Raw genomic sequence first — 17247 nt, forward strand, 5'->3', positions numbered from 1 at the left:
CAGTCAAAAACTTATCTTCGGCACTTATCAGGCTCGCGCCTGCGGATTTCACCGTCACGTGGGGGGGTCTCCGGTGCGGGGATAAGTGGTCACGTGTAGGCTTAGCGGTTACGGCGTAATTACGGCGGCCCTCGATAAGCACGTTGGACGACGTGATCGCTAATCGACCAGTCATTGCGCTGCCTTATTGACTCTTGCGTGTACTCAAGGTCACGAACAGGTGAGAGAAATCCTGTCGGCGGCATCGTTTCCTCTGAACTGTCTCCTGTGCCATCATTGCTTCTTCTTTGTCCCCCACCAGTTTGGCGTGAGACTTGGTTGCTCCCAATCCGACTTCTGGGCCGCGTCCTGCCTGCTCCACCACCTCCTCATCGACATCCCAGGAGTCCCTACACTCGGTGACAATGGGTGGAATATATCTGTAGGCAACGATAGACCAGATATCGCCAGCTAGTTAACTCGCCCTCTCACCCTCTTGTCCCTCATCCGACACAATGCCCGAGACTCCTTTCGGTTCCAACAACCCATTCCGCCGCAAAGCTCCAGGCTCTGGTGCCCCGCCCCCGCCTGGGCAGCCCGGGGCTCCCGGATCATCACCGCTCCCGGCCTCGGTCGATCTTTCAGGCCCTCCTGCGCCTCTGCCCTCCAGCGACTACTTCCGAAGCCAGCTCCAAGCTCTCCCCCACTCATCCCAGCCGCCGCCCTCGACGAGTTTCCAGAAGCCAAAGGTGGTTAAGAAGGTGCGCGTGCAGTCACCCCCACCATCGTCGCCAGAATCGTCATCGAGTGCGCCAGATACATATCCCCTAGGCGGCAAGGGTGAAGAAGAGAGCAGCACTAGCAGCGATGAAGGAGAAGAAGAAGAAGAAGAGGGCGAGGATCCGTTCAAGGGCGCCCCGTCGCCTCTAAGCCTCTCGGAGGAAGGACAGATAGGCCAGATAGGAACACCACCGCTGTCGTCGCATAGACCTCCAGCAAATCCGTTCCAGAAGACACTAGAGGACAGAGGACAGAATCCCACATACCGGCCCCAGTTGGAAAACCCCTCATCTGGAGGAAAGGGCTCCCTTGACGTGGAGGCCTTCAGGAAGCTGCTTCTGACTGGCCTGGGGGCCGCAACTGGGACAGCCGCCGGTCCCCAGACAGCAAACCCACCGGCACCTACCGGCGACGGTGCCAGCACCACTGACGCATCGTCTATTTCACGGCAGTCCGTATTTGAGACTACCCACCCGCAGGAGACTCCACGAACCTCACATGAAAACTCCGATCCTGGAGATGATGATCAGCTTGGTTTGGTTAGTGAGCCGCTGGCCAAAACCCAGCCGGCACCGTCGACTTTGAGGAAGAAACCTCGGCCTCCAAGCTCTCGCCATGGGAAACTTATAGGGGTTGATTTGAATCAATCAAATAGGAATGCCGGCCAGGTTCCTGGAGGCATACTTCAACCATCCTCACCCAGCCGCGCTGGCCCGAGTTCTTCTCCTGGAACATCACCGCCGAAACAACGTCCATCCACACCTTCAGACGTGAACAAACCCCTTCCACCAGCTCCTGCACGGAGTTCCCTGGACGAGGATCCTGAAAGTATCTTCGACAAGGAGGCAGCCGGAAAAGTGCCCGAGCCAATCCCTGACCCAGACGCAGCTGTGCTACCGCCTCCCCGACCACCGACCCCCCCAAATGCCTCTAATTCGACATCGGCAGCAACGTTGCCTCAAGCGTCAAGAAAACCAGCGCCCCCGCCTAGGAGGAATCCTCACGCCAGGATAGAAAGCAAGGCGTCTATAGCGGCGAGACCCAACGCTACAATGACAGCTGTGGCCCCGAGTGGTGATGAACCCGACACTGCGCGGCGCTCTTCTGTAGACTCGACACGATCTCGTTCCTCCAGCCTCCGCGTCAGCATTCACGCTCCAGTCCCACCGCCGCCCCGGCGGCCGAACCACGGATCCCGCCAATCCGCATCCTTCACCTCGCCCTCGGCCCTCAGCTTTTCCAGCATCGCATCCAGTAACAGCGCCACAAGCCCAACGCTACCCGATCTGGAGCTGTCATCGCCCCATCCGCGACATGGCAACATCGCTGACGCCGTTAGCTCTGCCCCCAGCGCCAGCACACCCTCCGCAGCGGCCGGTACAGGCACGGCAGTCCTCACCAATAGCACCAGCAGTCACGGACATGGGCCGACAAAGCTATCCCCGCCGCCGCCCCCTCCGGCGCGGAACCAGTCGGTCCGCTCGTCTGGCCGCCCGGCCAGCGTGTCGAGCTTCGACGCGACGTCGAGGCGCGTCGGCCGCGAAAAGGACGGTGGCGCGGCCGGGTCCGGGTCTATACCGCCACCGCCACCGCCTCCGAAGAGGTCAAGGGGCGGCAGCAGAGACGGGGCCGACGGGCCGGGGCGGAGGACGAGTGTGGATGGCGTCCGGGTCCTTGGCGGGGCGGTGGTGGAGGAACCGGGGGTAGAGGTGGTGAGGGAGGAGGGCGAGGCGGGCGCGGAAGAAGCCGCGGATCATTCCGCTGCGAACGACATACTGGCGGATCTGGATGCGCTGCAGAGGGAGGTCGACGCGCTGAGGGGGAGGTATGAGCAGCCTGGAGCGGGCGGTGGAGAGGTCGGTAGTTGAAGGTGAGAGGCGGGCGTCGACGGTGTTGAGAGCGATAATGAGGGAGACACCGAGAGCTTAAAAAAGGGGGCGCGGGGGGTTGGGGGGGGGGTCTGCTCAGTTCGAAGGTTGAACTATGAATTTCTTTTCGCCTTTTCTGTTTCTGAATATCCCATCACGGGAATGGGATGACCAGGCATCCCAGACGCATTGGTATGAAGGTAGCCTTGTATACTAAATAAATTCATGGTAGTTGGCAAACGATGCTTTTCTCCCGTCTGGGCGCCAAGTGACGGATTCGTCTACCGATGCCTTGTTCGCACATGTGTCGACTTCTGCGGCTTGCAGGACAGTTTCGGTTGATATTTAAACCCGAAGTCTTAATTATGGTTCCAGGTTTACCTTCTAGGCGGTGTTGTTGGATCATTACACGGCCACCGTCAAAGTTGCCTTGGTTGCTAGTGCTGCTTCGTCATGTCATTCCTCTCACCTGAGGGTGTGGCAGCAAAAGCACGGCTTAAGGGTATTTCTTGATTTGTGGCTAGTTCCCAAATACCTCAACGGAGGGCCCCTGCGAGAGAAGATATCGTTGTTCTTGCCAATTAACTTGGTCGGGCGATCTTGGCCCTGACTACTCAATCAGATCAGCTTTGATCGTTTTGACACAGGTTATGGATATAAGACGTCTACCACTGACAAGGTCTATTACGAAATCCTTGCCGGCCCTGACCAGGCATTTCTAGCATTTCCAACACTTCCTAGCTGCAGAAGAATCCATATTGGCAGAAGCCGAAACAGTAACACATGTACAAGGAGAGACCGCTCAAAGTGCACGGAAGCAATTAACAAACATTCTCGTGCATCCACCAAGATTGCTTGGCAAGCTCTTCGCAAACTGCAAAATCCCATCAGCTTCAGCCCTGGAGCCACACCTATACTATAATAAGGCGGAGGCAATTAAGCCACGGACTCCCTCCATACAACTGGGCTGACTTCAGATGCAACTCCACCAAAGAAACTAATCTTAACTTCCATATACACTACCGCAGTAGTAGACAAGGCGGGGAGAGACCAGGGGGTGAAGCTAAATATGCCCGGCTTACAGGGAAGCCCCACGCAGATCTGATGATGCTTCAACAGTCCCCCAAAACACAATTATAATTATTTTGGTTTTGGCAGCTGGAAGGCCGAGAAATTCGACAAAAAATCGAGGTGAAGTTTATAAATGTAGTCAAGAACAACTCCGTTGAACTTTGTGTGAAACGGGGGAACCAGGAAGCCTCCACTCCAAGAATAAGCTGAAGGATGAACAAGGTAGGTGGCTCAGCCGCAACGCCCCTAGCAAGCACGCCAACCCCCAAAAGGGATGTTTATGAGGGACCAGCTCGCGCAGCAATCCGTAGTTGGATATCGGTTATCCACAAGGCAATTCAATGAGCCTTTCCGCCAATGAAACCATCGTGGCTGGGTACAGCATCACACCATGCCCAGATGAAAGGAACTAGTGCATCTGTCCTAGGCATTCTTTGTGGGTTGTCTGTGTGTTGCCTGCTCTCGGTTCCACCGTCTCCGCTCGTTCGCCATGAACAGCGAAACAGACCCGAATCTCCGGGACCTAGTTTATATATAGCACCTGGTCCGGTCCGGAGCCATGGCCGCCCGCCAGAGCCTCATTCCTTCGCTCATCGCCGAGGCTATGAAGACCCAGTTGTTCTGGCGTATAAGGCAATAACGGCCGCAACTGTGAGCCATCTATATCTCGCTCCCAAATTCCGTGTGGTAGTAAGACCTTACTACGGGAAGGATTTGGCGACATGGCGAGCCATCGGGATCAGGCTCAGTTCGAGCGGGCCGGCTGGCTGCTCAAGCTCCTCATCCCCTTCTGGATCGCACAGATAACGATGCTTTTGGCCTTGATAGGCACCTTCTCGTACCGGCTATCCCAGACGATAAGACATTGGGAAGAGAAAGACAAGGCCGGCAGTCTCCCCATGGTGGAGCTCGTGTAAGTCCCGCCCCCTAAGGATTGCCCCCCTGGTGGGAAGCAGAGGGACTGACAGCCGCTGCCCCTGTAGCTGGGAGTGTACGAATGTCGGCCTCTCCTTGCTGACTCTGGTGCTCAACACCGTCGAGATCGCCAAGACAGTGTCTGAAGCCTTGACGCCCTTCTCGATGGTCTGCACACACGTCCTCAAGCTGACGTGCGCCTTTGCCACCCTCGGCCTCGACATTTTCGTCTACATCCGCCGGAGCGACCAAAACTACTCCATCATCGGCCTTGCCATTGACTGCGGTCTCCTGTGAGCCAGCCCGTTCCCGCATAGCAGCATCCCGATACGGGGATCATCTGCCCCTGGCATACTTACTGACACACACACGCGCCCCCGCCCTAGTGCCGCGACCCTCGTCACCTTCACCTACTCCGTCATCACCTTCCGCCGCCTACGTCGGTACGACGACTACCACCTAACCGCCAACGTCAAGCCCTACGGCTTCCGCGACGGCGGCGACGACACAGAGATGGGCAACCACGTCCGCATCTCCGCGACCAACAAGCGGCGATCCGTCTCGGTGACGAGCGCCTACCCGAGCGTCCCGTACGCCTCCCAGACCGGCGCGGGCCTGTCGAGGTCAACAACAATAACAACAACAACCACATCCGGCGGCCACGGCAGCAGCGAGCCGTACAGCCACCAGCGCGATACCCTCTACGACGGCTACCTCCACTCGCGCCGACACTCGTCGATGATGATGCCGCTGGGCAGTAGCAACAGCGGCGGCGCGGGCCTAGCCGCCGTAGGCGCCGACTTCGGCTGGGGCTCGGGGGCTCCACCGGCGCCGGCAGGCCGCATGGTGGTGCGCTCGGCCAGCTTCGTGGGCGCCGGCGTGGTCCATGCTTCGACGCCGGATGCCGGTGGGGAGGTGGCCCGGAGGGATAGCGAGCATGGTCTCGTGGCTGTGCCTGAGGACGGCGACGACGACGACGACGACGACGACGAGACGGTCCGAGGCGGCGACGACGTCGACGGCGTCGACGGAGGGGCGCAGATGGGGCGGCGGCGGGCGGCGAGCGAGGAGGATACCCGGGCGCTTCTGGGGCCGCGTGGTGGGGAGGATGTTGTCCCGAGAGGAGATATGAACCACCCTGAGACCACCGGGAGGGGCTCAACATAGCGGGGAGGGTTTCCCCCCCTTTCCTGCGGGGGAATATGAAAGGGCGTGGGATGGGAACATGTGGAGTCAGGATGCTCGAATCTGGAACATGGGCAGGGTCGGTCGGGCTTCGGACCATGCTTGTACTGATGATTGACGCGAATGGAATGAATTTCTGTCTGTAAATAGGCATGTATGCTGGCTTATAACGAGGGAGAACTAGGCCAAGGACATACGGGGGGGAGATCTCCCACCGTCTTTCCCCGTCGCTGCTCCCTCTCTTCCTCCGCTCCACTAACCAGTCCGCCTCCCCCCGCGCGTCGAGCCCCCCTTCCAGCGCAGCCTCCCGACCCACTGGGCGAACGCGACGATCTTGGCCTGCTGCATCAGCAGCTCGACGGTGTGGTAGCGGCGGGCGAGGTCCTCGTGGGAGGCGAAGCGGTGGACGAAGCGGTGGCAGGCGCCACACAGCCAGGCGACGTTCTGTAGCTCATCCTGGCGGTGCCAGCCACGCTTGACCGCCTTGGCGTGAACCATGCGCGGGATCAGGTGGTGGTACGACAGGTTGACCCAGTCGCGGCCGCAGATCTCGCAGCACGTCGTCTGCGCCTTCGTCGAGATCGGGGGAGGCGGGGAGGCGGCGGCAGCCGCGACGTACGAGGTCAGAACCGGCGCCAGGAGGGCGGTCGTGCTGGACTGGGCGTCGTCGGGTGTCGCGGAGGGCGGAACGGTGATGATACCGTAGGCGAGGAGGGAGTCGGCAATCGAAGGGTCCAGGGCCGGGAGGACTGCCGAGGAGACGAAGTCCGCCGCCAGCGGGAGGGCGTACCGCTCCTGCAAAGCGGGGGATGAGGCCCAGACGTGGTGCTCTAGGCCCTGCAGGTCCTCCGGTAGAGAGGAGAATATTTCGGACGCAATGTAGTCGATGAACTCGCCGAGCTCTTCGGCGTCCGTCTCCGGCCCGTTGCTGTCGGCCTCGCTTGAGGGTTCGACTGGCGGTCCTTTCTTGCTCGATTTGGCACGGCGCTTGGGCTGGGCCCGCGGCCTCGAGATCTTCTCGATCAGGACGGCTGAGAGGGCATCTTGGAACTGTTCGTAGTTCTTGGCGTATTTCCCCTCTTGCGGGTGGACCATGGCACGTACCTTATTACCCAGGTAGTGAGAACGGAAGAGAACAAGACAAAAAGTGGAAATGGACCGCTGCAAGTGCCGATGACGTCTGGTCGGCGAGACCCGGTCCGGTGTGCGGGAAGCACCTGAGTCTAATATATAAGTAGGTGGTTCCCAAGATCAGGTAGATCGCAGCAAAGCTTCCCCGCAATAATTAAGATACCTGACTCTTCCGTGGCAGGGTCCGGCGAGCTAGAAAGGGCATAGTTAGAAGTGCGAACGACGTGACTAAATCGAAGTGACAATGTTGGGGAACAAGACAATCGTCGCATTCGACCTTTACGGGACCCTCCTCTCAACCGAGTCAATTGCCGAAGAACTCGCGAAGCTCTTCGACGAGGATAAAGCGGCGTCAGTAGCAACGCTGTGGCGCCGCTACCAGTTAGAGTATACATGGCGAATCAATAGCATGGGTAGGTAAGGGGGAACTGGGAAGGCCCGGGTCTAGAAGAGCCTCGGCGCGCTGCGTTCGTTAGGTCCTACTAATCTGACAACGTCCAGGCATATACCGGTCGTTTAGCGACATCACTCGAGGAGCGCTGCAGCATGCCGTGGCCGAGTCGGGCTTGTCGTTGGCGCCGGGTGACGCAGACCAGCTCATGACGGCGTATGACTCACTCCACGTCTTCCCCGAGATCCCATCTGCTTTGAGGGCCGTGGCGGACAACCAGTCTATTGAAGCTTACATCTTCACCAACGGGACCGACGACATGGCCAAGGCCTCGGTTGAGACATCGCCCGACTTGGAGCCTTACGCCGGGGTCTTCAATGGACTCATCACCGTTGACGGACTAAAGGTGTTCAAGCCGGACAGGCGAGTCTATGATGACCTGTCGAGCAAGGTTGGCAAGGATGGGAGAGTGCGAGAAATATGGGTCGTCACTGCGAATCCCTTCGACGCCATTGGGGCAAAGGCCGCGGGCCTCGAGTCAGCCTGGGTTGATCGAGCAGGTAAAGGATGGATTGATCGGCTGGGTGATGTTATCGGCGGAATACAGCCCACTGTGGTTGCGTCTGGCGTTGACCAGGCCATTAGCGAGATTGTGAAGCGGTCGTCGTAGAGGCAGTACATGTACATGGTATGCATTTCAGCCCTACGAGGTGGCGAGGCATCAGGGAGACCGAGGCGGTGCGCTTGATCAGCACTCGCTTACCTGGCAAACCTGGGTTATATTTATCAGAGAGGAGGCCACGGACTGTGCACGCAAACCTAAATAATCAGGGGACAGGGGCTGCAGGTGCCCGATTCGCCAGGTAGCGCCTTCTACGAATAAGGTGACTTGATTAGGGTCACTGGGGACTGAACGATTGGACTCAGCCTTTTGTGTGTGCCACGCGACACACCAAATGGCATGTGCCCGTCCACGATCTACACTTCGAACCTCCTTCTTAGTCGTACCTGCCTGGTGGTACAGGTGGGTAGAGTCCTCACCCATGTGAGGAAGAGGCAATTCCGATCCTTTCTCCTGGTTCAAAAACCTAGGGATTCCAACCAGCTCTCCTCTCCCTCCCTCCCCCTCTCGCCCTCTCGCAACCGGTTTCCCCCTTATCTCCCCCAGAGTGGCCTCTCCATCCCGATACATCCTACATATGGCCAGTAGCTTCACTCGCAATGGCTACCAGGCCTCGATCCGTCGGAAGGACGTTCACGGCTCCCTGGAGGGCGGAGCCGGCAAGGATTATTCCTAACTCGACCCTGTTCTTCGGGTCTCAAATCGGCGGCAAGTCTGTCATCAACTACAGCTATACCGACATGCCTTGGAAGTTGCTGGCATTTGATGTCTACTATTTCTTCACCTTTGCTTGGGCCATTCCATTCATCCTGCTCCCCATCACGCCGTCTGACTCGGGTGAGCTTGACGAGCTGTCTTTCACCCACCAGAACATCTTTTGTATTGCCATCCACTTCATACTCTGCGTATTGCAACTTGCCTTTCTTCTCTCCCTACCCTTCGCCGTCTTGTTCCCACTGTGGACCGTCGCCCTGGGAATAGCCCTGTTTACTCTCGTCAACTATGGCCTCTGCACCTTCCTGAACGGCAAGGAAACCGAGTACCATTCCGACCCTCAATATGCCCCCGAGTTACCAGAGCACGACCACGAGCAGTGGATATTCATCAACGGTGTCGCTGTTGGGCAAGTAGAATGCCCTCTTGATACGAGGCACCTCTCAGCGTCCAAACTAACCATCAGACAAAAGGGAGCACTGGATGAAGAACAACCTCAATCGGCTGGCACTCACGTTCAAGCGACCGGTACTTGGAATCCATAACAAGACGTGAGAAGAAAACCCAGATGAACCCTTTGGACGCTGTTTCTCACCACTCTGTAGAAATGGCATCTTCTTAGACATTGTGGAATGCCTAGTCCAACGTAGTCTCGGTTACGCAACTTCAGATGTTCGCGTCTGCTATAGCATCATCAAGGAGAAGTTGTACAACCCCAAGTACTCCAAAGTTATCTTCATCCTGCACTCGCAGGGCGGAATCGAAGGCAGCCTCATCCTCGACTGGTTACTGCAAGAGCTCCCCCAGGACTTGCTATGCAAGCTAGAGGTCTACACCTTTGGGAATGCGGCCAACCACTTCAATAACCCGCACCGGTACGTTGGCGCTCAAGCACAAGCGATGAGGAACCCGGCCTTGGCATCTGTCGACGCATCTCACACGGCCGATGGCAATGGGCACGCCTCGTCTCGCCCACCAACGCCCACCTCGCCGCCGCCCGAGGGATCGGACGGCGATAACTCGGCAGCGGCAGCGGCAGGACCCGCCCCTGCCCCTGTCCGTGACCAGCCCTCACACTTCGCCCTCCGCAGCGAGACCTCGTCCACCAACCCGGCGTCGGTGTCGTACCGCGCCATCGGCCACATCGAGCACTATGCCCACACTACCGACTTCGTCGCACTGTGGGGGGTCCTGCACTTCGCGACATCGGCTCGGGGCTCGCCCATCCTGCCGCGCTTCATCGGCCGCGTCTTTGCCCGCACGTCGGCGCGCGGCGGCCACCAGCTGTGCCAGCACTATCTTGACGGCATGTTCCCACTGGCCCGAGACCCGGCCACGGGTCTGCCAGCGAGGGATGAGCGGGCCGGGGGCTACGTTGGGTGCGCCGACGGGGAAGGCGAGAATGAGTTCATGGAGAGCGAGGTCGTGGTTGGAGCGGAAGGAAGCGAGCTGGACATGGCGAGGGAGGCGATGGAGCTAAGTTGGCTGGGCACCGGGCCAGATGTCGAAGTAGAGGTAGAGGTAGAGGTAGAGGTCCACGCCGGTGGGGGAAGTCCCGTGGAGCCGAGGGGGCGGTACAGGAGCCGGGCGTGCCGGGGGAAACCTCCAGGCGCGAAGATGAAGGTCAAGGATCTGAGTAGGCTGTGGCAGTACCGGAACGGGAAGAGTCCGGGTGAGAAACCGCCGCTGCTAGCTACGGACCCTGATGGCTTTGTCCGAAATGCGACCATGTGAGGAGATCACAATGTGGTGGGACACACGACTCGCTGCCCGGCTGTGATACCAAAGCCATCACCACTCGATGTAAGCAGCCTCTGTTTGCGTCAGACAAATGGTGGGGCAGACGGGACGGCATGTAGCAGATAAAACCTTTGCACTGCCACGTTTACGTTCCATTGGCGTTCTCGACTCCGAAGGAGAAGCCTGGGCAAAAGTTGTGCTGTGGTCCTTCAGGGTTGGAAATCGAATGACCCTTTCCGTTTCTAATGGCTGTTGACTGTTACGCGCACACGTAGTGGAATACCTACGAAGCCTACCATAGATACTCAAAGATTGAACTCTAGTTTGGCAGTCGGAACTTCGCAAGTTGCTGTAACATTTACGACGGTACTATTTTGAAGGTACTGATACAGCCTAGCCCATAATGCTCGCAAATTAGGGCCTGCCTCCATGGACAATGACCTCATCGGCCTGTTTGGATCTACACTACTTGGGGAATCTCAACTCTCAGACCTCCCTTTGTTTAGACTTGGACACTGAAAATCCTGGCTGAGCTTCCTTGCAGCTACCTAATCTCCCAAGCCCCTCGGCCCCTAATAAGACAAAACGAGAAATAACCACGGAAAGGGAGAAGACAGAAAGATGGAAAGAGAGGTAGGGATAGAAGGCGGGCAATTATCATTAAGCAATTATTGAATGGGGTAGGTATCCGAAGAGTTACTTCGAACTTCGTAGGCTTGTGCTGTTTGTGAGCAGTCAGGATTTGCAGAGTACCTACACAGTAGTGGGCGCCACGGTAACTGCACTTCCAGTCGGTCGGGATCCGCTACAGAGCCAAGCTGGCAGGACCCTGGAACGCTCCCCTACACCGAATTGCGCACTAACTTGGGTCGGGTCACATGCGTACATGTACGGAACTACGGATGGATACCTTTCGCGTTGGCCCCACGTCCAGCTGCCACAGCCTGGCGTGGCACCTCCACCTTCCCACGCTTCGCTCCCCTGGTTGCCAACGACTCCCAATTTCCCGCTCTTCAGCCAAAACGAGCTGGCCCTTCATTCAGTCCAACCCCGACTCCGCAAATCGCCGTCTCTCCCTCCTCAGTCCTCCCAAGCTTTCGCTGCGAACCATGTCTGCCGGGCCTGCGATGCGATGCCGACAGTGCTGAATCGAATCGCCGTCCTTGCCGCTGCACCTTCCACAGTTGGCTGTGGCAGCCATCCGGTCTCCTTCTCCGGCCCAGCAGTGGTAACAGCTGCACGCCTCGTCATCAGCCTCGGCCTCGACCTCGACCTCGACCTCGATCTCGACTTCGACACGGCTTTCCTGAGCATGTCCTCCTCCGCTGCACGCCAGTAGACAGAACTAGTTCCCGACCGAATAGCGCCCATCCTGTACCAATTTCATGCATTTGGCTCCCGAAATGCCCTCTTTCATCAACAGCGAGAACTCGCCTGTCTATTCCCAGTCTTCAGCTATCGTCCACCTCGATCCGTCTCTCCAGTACGGTCTCTCGGACGAGAAGGCCAATGGGCACATCCTTCTCGCATCACAATCGCAATCCACCACAAATGACAGCTTTTATGAGAGCTCGACACACTCAACACAGACATCAGACCTCTCCGAACCCCAGCCCCAGCCCCAGCCCCAGCTGAATGGAGAGCGCTTTGGCCCTCCCACCATGAACCACTTATCCGAAGGAACTCATGGTGGAGGAATGAACGGTGTGACCGACGGCTCCTCGGGCGACAAGGAGCTGCCGTTGCCGAATGGCCACGCAAACACGACCCTGACCCTGCCCGACCGGTCGCTTCATCCACCCCCTCCTTCGAGGCTATCAAAAGACGCCGACCCTCCACCGTCGAGCCCCAGAGATGCACATTCGCGAAACTCCCGAGCCTCAGTCAGCTCCGGAACCGGCGGCTCTATACAACAGTCGCCCATAGAGATGTACATGCAGCCGGTGCATAAGGGGGATATTCGTACGGTCGACAGCTCTGCATCGACATCTGCGGCCAGTCCCCCCAATGCTCTACACGCCAACCTTGCTTCCCTCAGTATGTCATCCGCACTGCCCACAACGACGAACCCGGATGCCAACCAATCATTGCAACACTCACCGCACCGATTTTCGTCTCCCGCCTTAGGTTCTACAGCAGCGACTCCTAGCTCCTCCGGTGCTTTGCACGGCCCCCCCGGCTCTGGTCTAAAGCAGCGTCACACACTAGAAGTACCCAGGGCCGCACCAGCTCGCGGTTCAAGAGATGGGGTCGATTCGGCTTTTGCGAGCGGCAGATTTTCGCCCACAGCTGCTGTGACGACTGCCGTGGCTGGGGCGCGAAGAACATCGCTGAGCCTTGCTAGGAGGAACACACGCTCGCTGCATTCTGATATACCCCGCGATGAGATCGTGCCAGACGAGGACGCTCTCCGTTGGGCCGAGGCATACAGGGCAAAACGAGCAAGCAAGAGGAAGCGGGTTGAGCGAGAGGACGACGATAGGGTCCTAGTGGGGATCAAAGTCGACGAGTCGCATGCCAATTGGGTCACAGCTTATAATATGTTGACCGGCATCAGAGTCTCAGTGTCCCGAACGAACGCCAAACTCGATCGCCCATTAACTGACGCTGACTTCGAGGCCAAGCAGAAGTCTACTTTCGATATGTGAGTTGCATCCTTTACGCCCTTAGCTGTGATGTCTCTGACTTTTATAGCGCCGGAAATGAGCTTGTCCCTTCGGCAAAGTATGACTTCAAGTTCAAAGACTATGCCCCATGGGTCTTCCGTCACCTCCGTGCTCTCTTTCGCCTCGACCCTGCCGACTATCTTATGTCGTTGACCGGTAAATATATACTCTCCGAGCTTGGTTCTCCCGGCAAGAGCGGGAGCTTCTTCTACTTTTCCCGAGACTACAAGTATATCATCAAAACGATCCATCGCTCGGAACACAAATTCCTCCGCAAGATCCTCAAGGACTACTATCAGCATGTCACCGATAACCCGAACACCCTGCTCTCTCAGTTTTACGGCCTGCATAGAGTCAAAATGCCATACGGAAAGAAGATTCATTTCGTCATCATGAACAACCTCTTCCCCCCGCACCGAGATATCCACCAGACCTTCGACCTAAAGGGTTCCACCGTTGGCAGGGATTTCATCGAAGATGATCTCGACAAGAACCCAAGGGCTACCCTGAAGGACCTAAACTGGCTCCGGCGGCGACGACGTGTGGAACTGGCCCTGGAGAAGAAGAGGCTCTTCCTGGACCAGCTCCAGAAGGACGTGGGGCTGCTTCAAAGACTCCAAATCATGGACTACTCTCTCCTTATTGGCATCCACGATCGCCAAAGAGGCAACGAAGAGAATTTGCGGGACAAAACACTGCAGATCTTCAACCCTGGCGGGGATGTCCCAGAGGAGTACGACCCCCAGTCAGTTCTGATGAGGACTCCGTCCAAGTTGGAGAACCAGCGGAAAGCGAGAGAGTTAAGGCAGATGATTAAGTCCGAGAGACCCATTCCAATGGGCCAGAGCAGCAGCCGAATGCCCGACGAGCTCGACGAAGGTCATAACAGGCCAGGTTTTGTCTTCAACCAAGACGATGGCGGCTTTAGGGCAACTCATGAAGACGGTTCGCCCGCCGACGAGATCTACTACCTTGGTGTCATTGACTGCCTCACCCATGTAAGTCGTGTGTGAAAAATGCCCCTGTCGGACGCGAGCTGACCCTTGCCCAGTATGGAATCATAAAGAAAATCGAGCATTTCTGGAAAGGGCTGTCGAGTGATAGCACGAAGATATCTGCGCTTCCGCCGCAGGAATATGGCGAGCGATTCATGAACTTCATCTCTGGTGTCACTATGTCTGCCGAGGAGGCGGCCAGAGAGGCCCAGGAAAGGGACCAGGCTGCAGCGGCGGCTGCAGCTGCCAGTAACGAGAGAGAGCGCGTGGGTCCTCAGAGTAGCCCTACCGCTCCTCACTCGACAACGAACGCCACACCGATACTAAACCTGCAGCCCTCCTCGCCATCCTCTACGCTACCCTCAAGTCACAGATTACCCCAAGCCGACGTAACGGTTAGGCGTGCGATGTACGAGGCGCACAGTACCGAGATGAATGGTGCACACGAAGACTACGTTCCCGATCGCGTTCTGAAGACTGCCGTCGCAACAGCGGCAGCCGCGGCCGCGGCGGCAGCGAGATCTGGCTCTTCGAAACCCGGCCCGGGGTCTAGCGCAACGCGCAGCGAGCGTCATGAATCCACAACAAGCGCATCTCAAGCAGCAATCTTACCAGTGGTGGAGGAGGCGACTGAGGGGCTCTCGACCGCAGCGCAAAGCCGGAATAGCCATGTTAGTAGTCTAGCGACAGTAGAAAGCGACGGACGGCCCCTGACTCCTGCGAAGGACGGCGAGGAAAGGGAGGCTGGCTTCGGGAATCCACTCCTGGGAGCTCAACGGAACCCCGGTGTGGGTAGGGGGCCCCCAACACCGCCAAAAACTGGATACGGCAAGGGAACGTACTTGAAGCCGCAGAGTGCTGACAGTGGATACGGAGTCACGGGGGAGGCATTTAACGGACACGCGTTGAAGAGGACCACTGGGTCCCAAGGGTCTCAAGGGTCACTGCATGGCCGCTCTCAGATCATCGGTCGCGACAGTCTCGACAAGGCATTGCCACCACTGCCGAGGGACGACGCTTGGACGCACGAAGTGTCTTAGGAGAGCTTCCTGCCAAATCCGAGATACAAGCTGGGAATCAGATTTTCTCCCGCGAGAGGCACCAAATGGGGAGAAGATGCCAATGTTTGAGCGCGTCTCTCTCCCTATCAAGTGTCAGGAGATACTCTGAGGTGGACCTGGAGAACCTCACAACTGGAAAAGAGCATACATGACCTGGGGTTACCTTGGGAGAACACAGTTGTCATACATTGGGAAGGAGAGGTATTGATTAGGACGACCTCCTGTGCCCGGCACAACCACGCACGGCTTTTCATTTTCTCTTTTTTTCTACCATCAACCCTAGCAAGCAAGACATGATACCACTATCGCATCGACAGCATAAACTTTAGTCTTCTTCCTTTTTTTTCCCCCTCCGTTCTTCCCTCGTCAAACGTTTCTTTGTTCAATATTCAGTCTTGTCGCAGTTGGATCATCGTTTCCTATGTCTGGCATAGACTGCAAGGCCGTTTGCTGTGAATGACGGCTTTCTTGCACATAGACCCTCCTGTCTCGGGCAGTGGGCCGATAGCTTTACTGGGCTGCCAGGTTGAAGATAAAGACTCGAATAGTACTAGCTGGGGGGTCCTTCCCTGTCCTCGAAGGAATCTAGGGTGATGACGGCCTTGGGGGACGCGCGAGGCACGGCAAGGACGGAGTTCAATACGTTTGTACATATCTGCTGCCGAGATACCTTTATAGACATTATTGGATGGTGGATACGCCCAGCACAACATGTGTCGGGAGACACCCTTTTGTCCGTCTGTTTCGGGAACCTCACGAGGCACCGGATGTTTGTCAAAAAGTGGTGACGACCTATATAACCCTTATGCCCTCCTAACGCCGTCATGCATGCCGTATATTATATACAGTGAATGGTTCCACACTTATCATCACACCTCTTCCTCTTACTAGTACGCTGTCATATCCGCCATACATCTCGCCCGCTCACCGCTTTGAGAAGTCACTCTGGATATCCATCTTGTTGGCACCTTGTGCTTCCAACTCCTTCAGTCTCGCCTGTTTCTGGATCTCTTGCACGCGCCATTTCTTAAAGTATGTAACCTGTTCCATACACGTCAGAAAAGAGTTGCCTAGCCTATACATAACTCGTTGTAAAAAAAGAAAACCCCATCCCAGCCTGGGATTTCAAAACTCACCCACTGGGCGGCGCAATCCTTCTCAAACTCGGCGCCCTGGCGACCGCAGGCCTTGGCGGCGCCCTTCTCGTCCTTGAGGGCGTCGACTATGCCGTTCGCGTCGAGGCAGGCAAAGTAGGCGTCGCGGGCCACGTAGCAGCGCTGCCGCTCGGTGCGGGACGGGGCCACGGCGCCGGAGCGCACCTCGTCGGCGCGCCGGTCGGACTCGTTGCGGAAGTAGTCCAAGAGGCCCATGGCTTTTATTTCCCTTTCTTTGTCTCTGGAGGATGGGGAGAGGTTGAGGTCGGGGTCGAGGAGTTGGGTTGGTCACTCAATTGTTGGGAACACGGGTCGTGAGATTGATGGGATGAGTTGCTCGTTAGGTCAAGTAGTCATAGCTCCAAAGCTCCCACTTAGTCCAATCTTGAATTTTAGATGGGGGACGCACGTGATGGGCAGAATAGAAAGGTGGTGTGCCGAATTAGGCTTAGCGGATCCCAGACCTCGGGGCCTGACGTTGTCAACCGATAATAAGCCAAGGATGTGTCGCAAACGCAACAACTCACCGCAATAGACGACAAGAAAAGAAACACACGAATAATTTTGATGCGGCGACAAGGAAGCTGATTCAGCGGCTGAAGCGGCTTACTGTCTTAATACCAGTATTGGATATACCGCCCGACGACCTGCCACGATTCGCGGCGCCAGCCAGAACGAAGGACATGCTCGATCAGTAACAGCTTCGAAACTTCTACCACAGGCAGTCAGCATCTATCACCCACCGCCACGCAAAGGGGGCAACCTACTCTCAGTGTCCCCGCCGTCATCCCGATTACCACTCTCCGGGCGACAGAGCTTCCTGATCCGATTCACGACACCGCCCCGAGTCCTTCCTAAGGGGAAAGGGGCTCGCCGACCCATCCACCCACTCACCCCCCCCGGGGGGGGGGGGGGGGGGGGGGGCGGGGCGGGGGCGGGGGGGGGGGGGCCGCCGGGGCGCGCCCGGCCGCGGGC

At 57.4% G+C, this 17247-nt stretch overlaps 8 protein-coding genes across 8 annotated transcripts; 6 read left to right on the plus strand and 2 right to left on the minus strand.

The window, feature by feature from the left end:
• The first annotated feature begins 169 nt into the window (after positions 1 to 169).
• Positions 170 to 2895, plus strand: QBC33DRAFT_541014 (uncharacterized protein). The gene has a single exon (XM_060428119.1). It carries the CDS (start codon positions 495 to 497, stop codon positions 2625 to 2627), a length of 2133 nt encoding a protein of 710 aa, XP_060282638.1. The 5' UTR covers positions 170 to 494; the 3' UTR covers positions 2628 to 2895.
• Positions 2896 to 3996: 1101 nt separating this feature from the next.
• Positions 3997 to 6274, plus strand: QBC33DRAFT_541018 (uncharacterized protein). Its single transcript, XM_060428120.1, has 3 exons — positions 3997 to 4611; positions 4682 to 4906; positions 5000 to 6274. Exons 1-3 carry the CDS (start codon positions 4421 to 4423, stop codon positions 5778 to 5780), a joined length of 1197 nt encoding a protein of 398 aa, XP_060282639.1. The 5' UTR covers positions 3997 to 4420; the 3' UTR covers positions 5781 to 6274.
• On the minus strand, positions 6032 to 7143 carry QBC33DRAFT_541020 (uncharacterized protein). The gene has a single exon (XM_060428121.1). The coding sequence runs from the start codon at positions 6891 to 6893 to the stop codon at positions 6054 to 6056; it is 840 nt and encodes a 279-aa protein (XP_060282640.1). The 5' UTR covers positions 6894 to 7143; the 3' UTR covers positions 6032 to 6053.
• A 117-nt stretch (positions 7144 to 7260) lies between these two features.
• Positions 7261 to 8057, plus strand: QBC33DRAFT_541024 (uncharacterized protein). Its single transcript, XM_060428122.1, has one exon. The coding sequence runs from the start codon at positions 7529 to 7531 to the stop codon at positions 7988 to 7990; it is 462 nt and encodes a 153-aa protein (XP_060282641.1). The 5' UTR covers positions 7261 to 7528; the 3' UTR covers positions 7991 to 8057.
• A 209-nt stretch (positions 8058 to 8266) lies between these two features.
• On the plus strand, positions 8267 to 10832 carry QBC33DRAFT_99624 (uncharacterized protein). The gene is made up of 3 exons (XM_060433227.1): positions 8267 to 9069; positions 9134 to 9207; positions 9262 to 10832. The coding sequence occupies exons 1-3, from the start codon at positions 8542 to 8544 to the stop codon at positions 10388 to 10390; spliced, it is 1731 nt and encodes a 576-aa protein (XP_060282642.1). The 5' UTR covers positions 8267 to 8541; the 3' UTR covers positions 10391 to 10832.
• Positions 10833 to 11528: 696 nt separating this feature from the next.
• Positions 11529 to 11735, plus strand: QBC33DRAFT_559752 (uncharacterized protein; the record flags this gene model as incomplete). The annotated part of the gene is made up of 1 exon (XM_060429998.1): positions 11529 to 11735. The coding sequence occupies one exon, from the start codon at positions 11529 to 11531 to the stop codon at positions 11733 to 11735; it is 207 nt and encodes a 68-aa protein (XP_060282643.1).
• On the plus strand, positions 11664 to 15383 carry QBC33DRAFT_99580 (SAICAR synthase-like protein). Its single transcript, XM_060433226.1, has 3 exons — positions 11664 to 13040; positions 13091 to 14060; positions 14114 to 15383. The coding sequence occupies exons 1-3, from the start codon at positions 11782 to 11784 to the stop codon at positions 15095 to 15097; spliced, it is 3213 nt and encodes a 1070-aa protein (XP_060282644.1). The 5' UTR covers positions 11664 to 11781; the 3' UTR covers positions 15098 to 15383.
• A 366-nt stretch (positions 15384 to 15749) lies between these two features.
• On the minus strand, positions 15750 to 16612 carry QBC33DRAFT_541030 (cytochrome c oxidase assembly factor 6). Its single transcript, XM_060428123.1, has 2 exons — positions 16255 to 16612; positions 15750 to 16159 (listed from the first exon to the last, which is right to left on the minus strand). Exons 1-2 carry the CDS (start codon positions 16486 to 16488, stop codon positions 16043 to 16045), a joined length of 351 nt encoding a protein of 116 aa, XP_060282645.1. The 5' UTR covers positions 16489 to 16612; the 3' UTR covers positions 15750 to 16042.
• Positions 16613 to 17247: the final 635 nt, after the last annotated feature.

Source organism: Phialemonium atrogriseum, assembly GCF_030411735.1.
Source record: "Phialemonium atrogriseum strain 8032-3 unplaced genomic scaffold QBC33scaffold_15, whole genome shotgun sequence".
Lineage (NCBI taxonomy): Eukaryota > Fungi > Ascomycota > Sordariomycetes > Cephalothecales > Cephalothecaceae > Phialemonium > Phialemonium atrogriseum.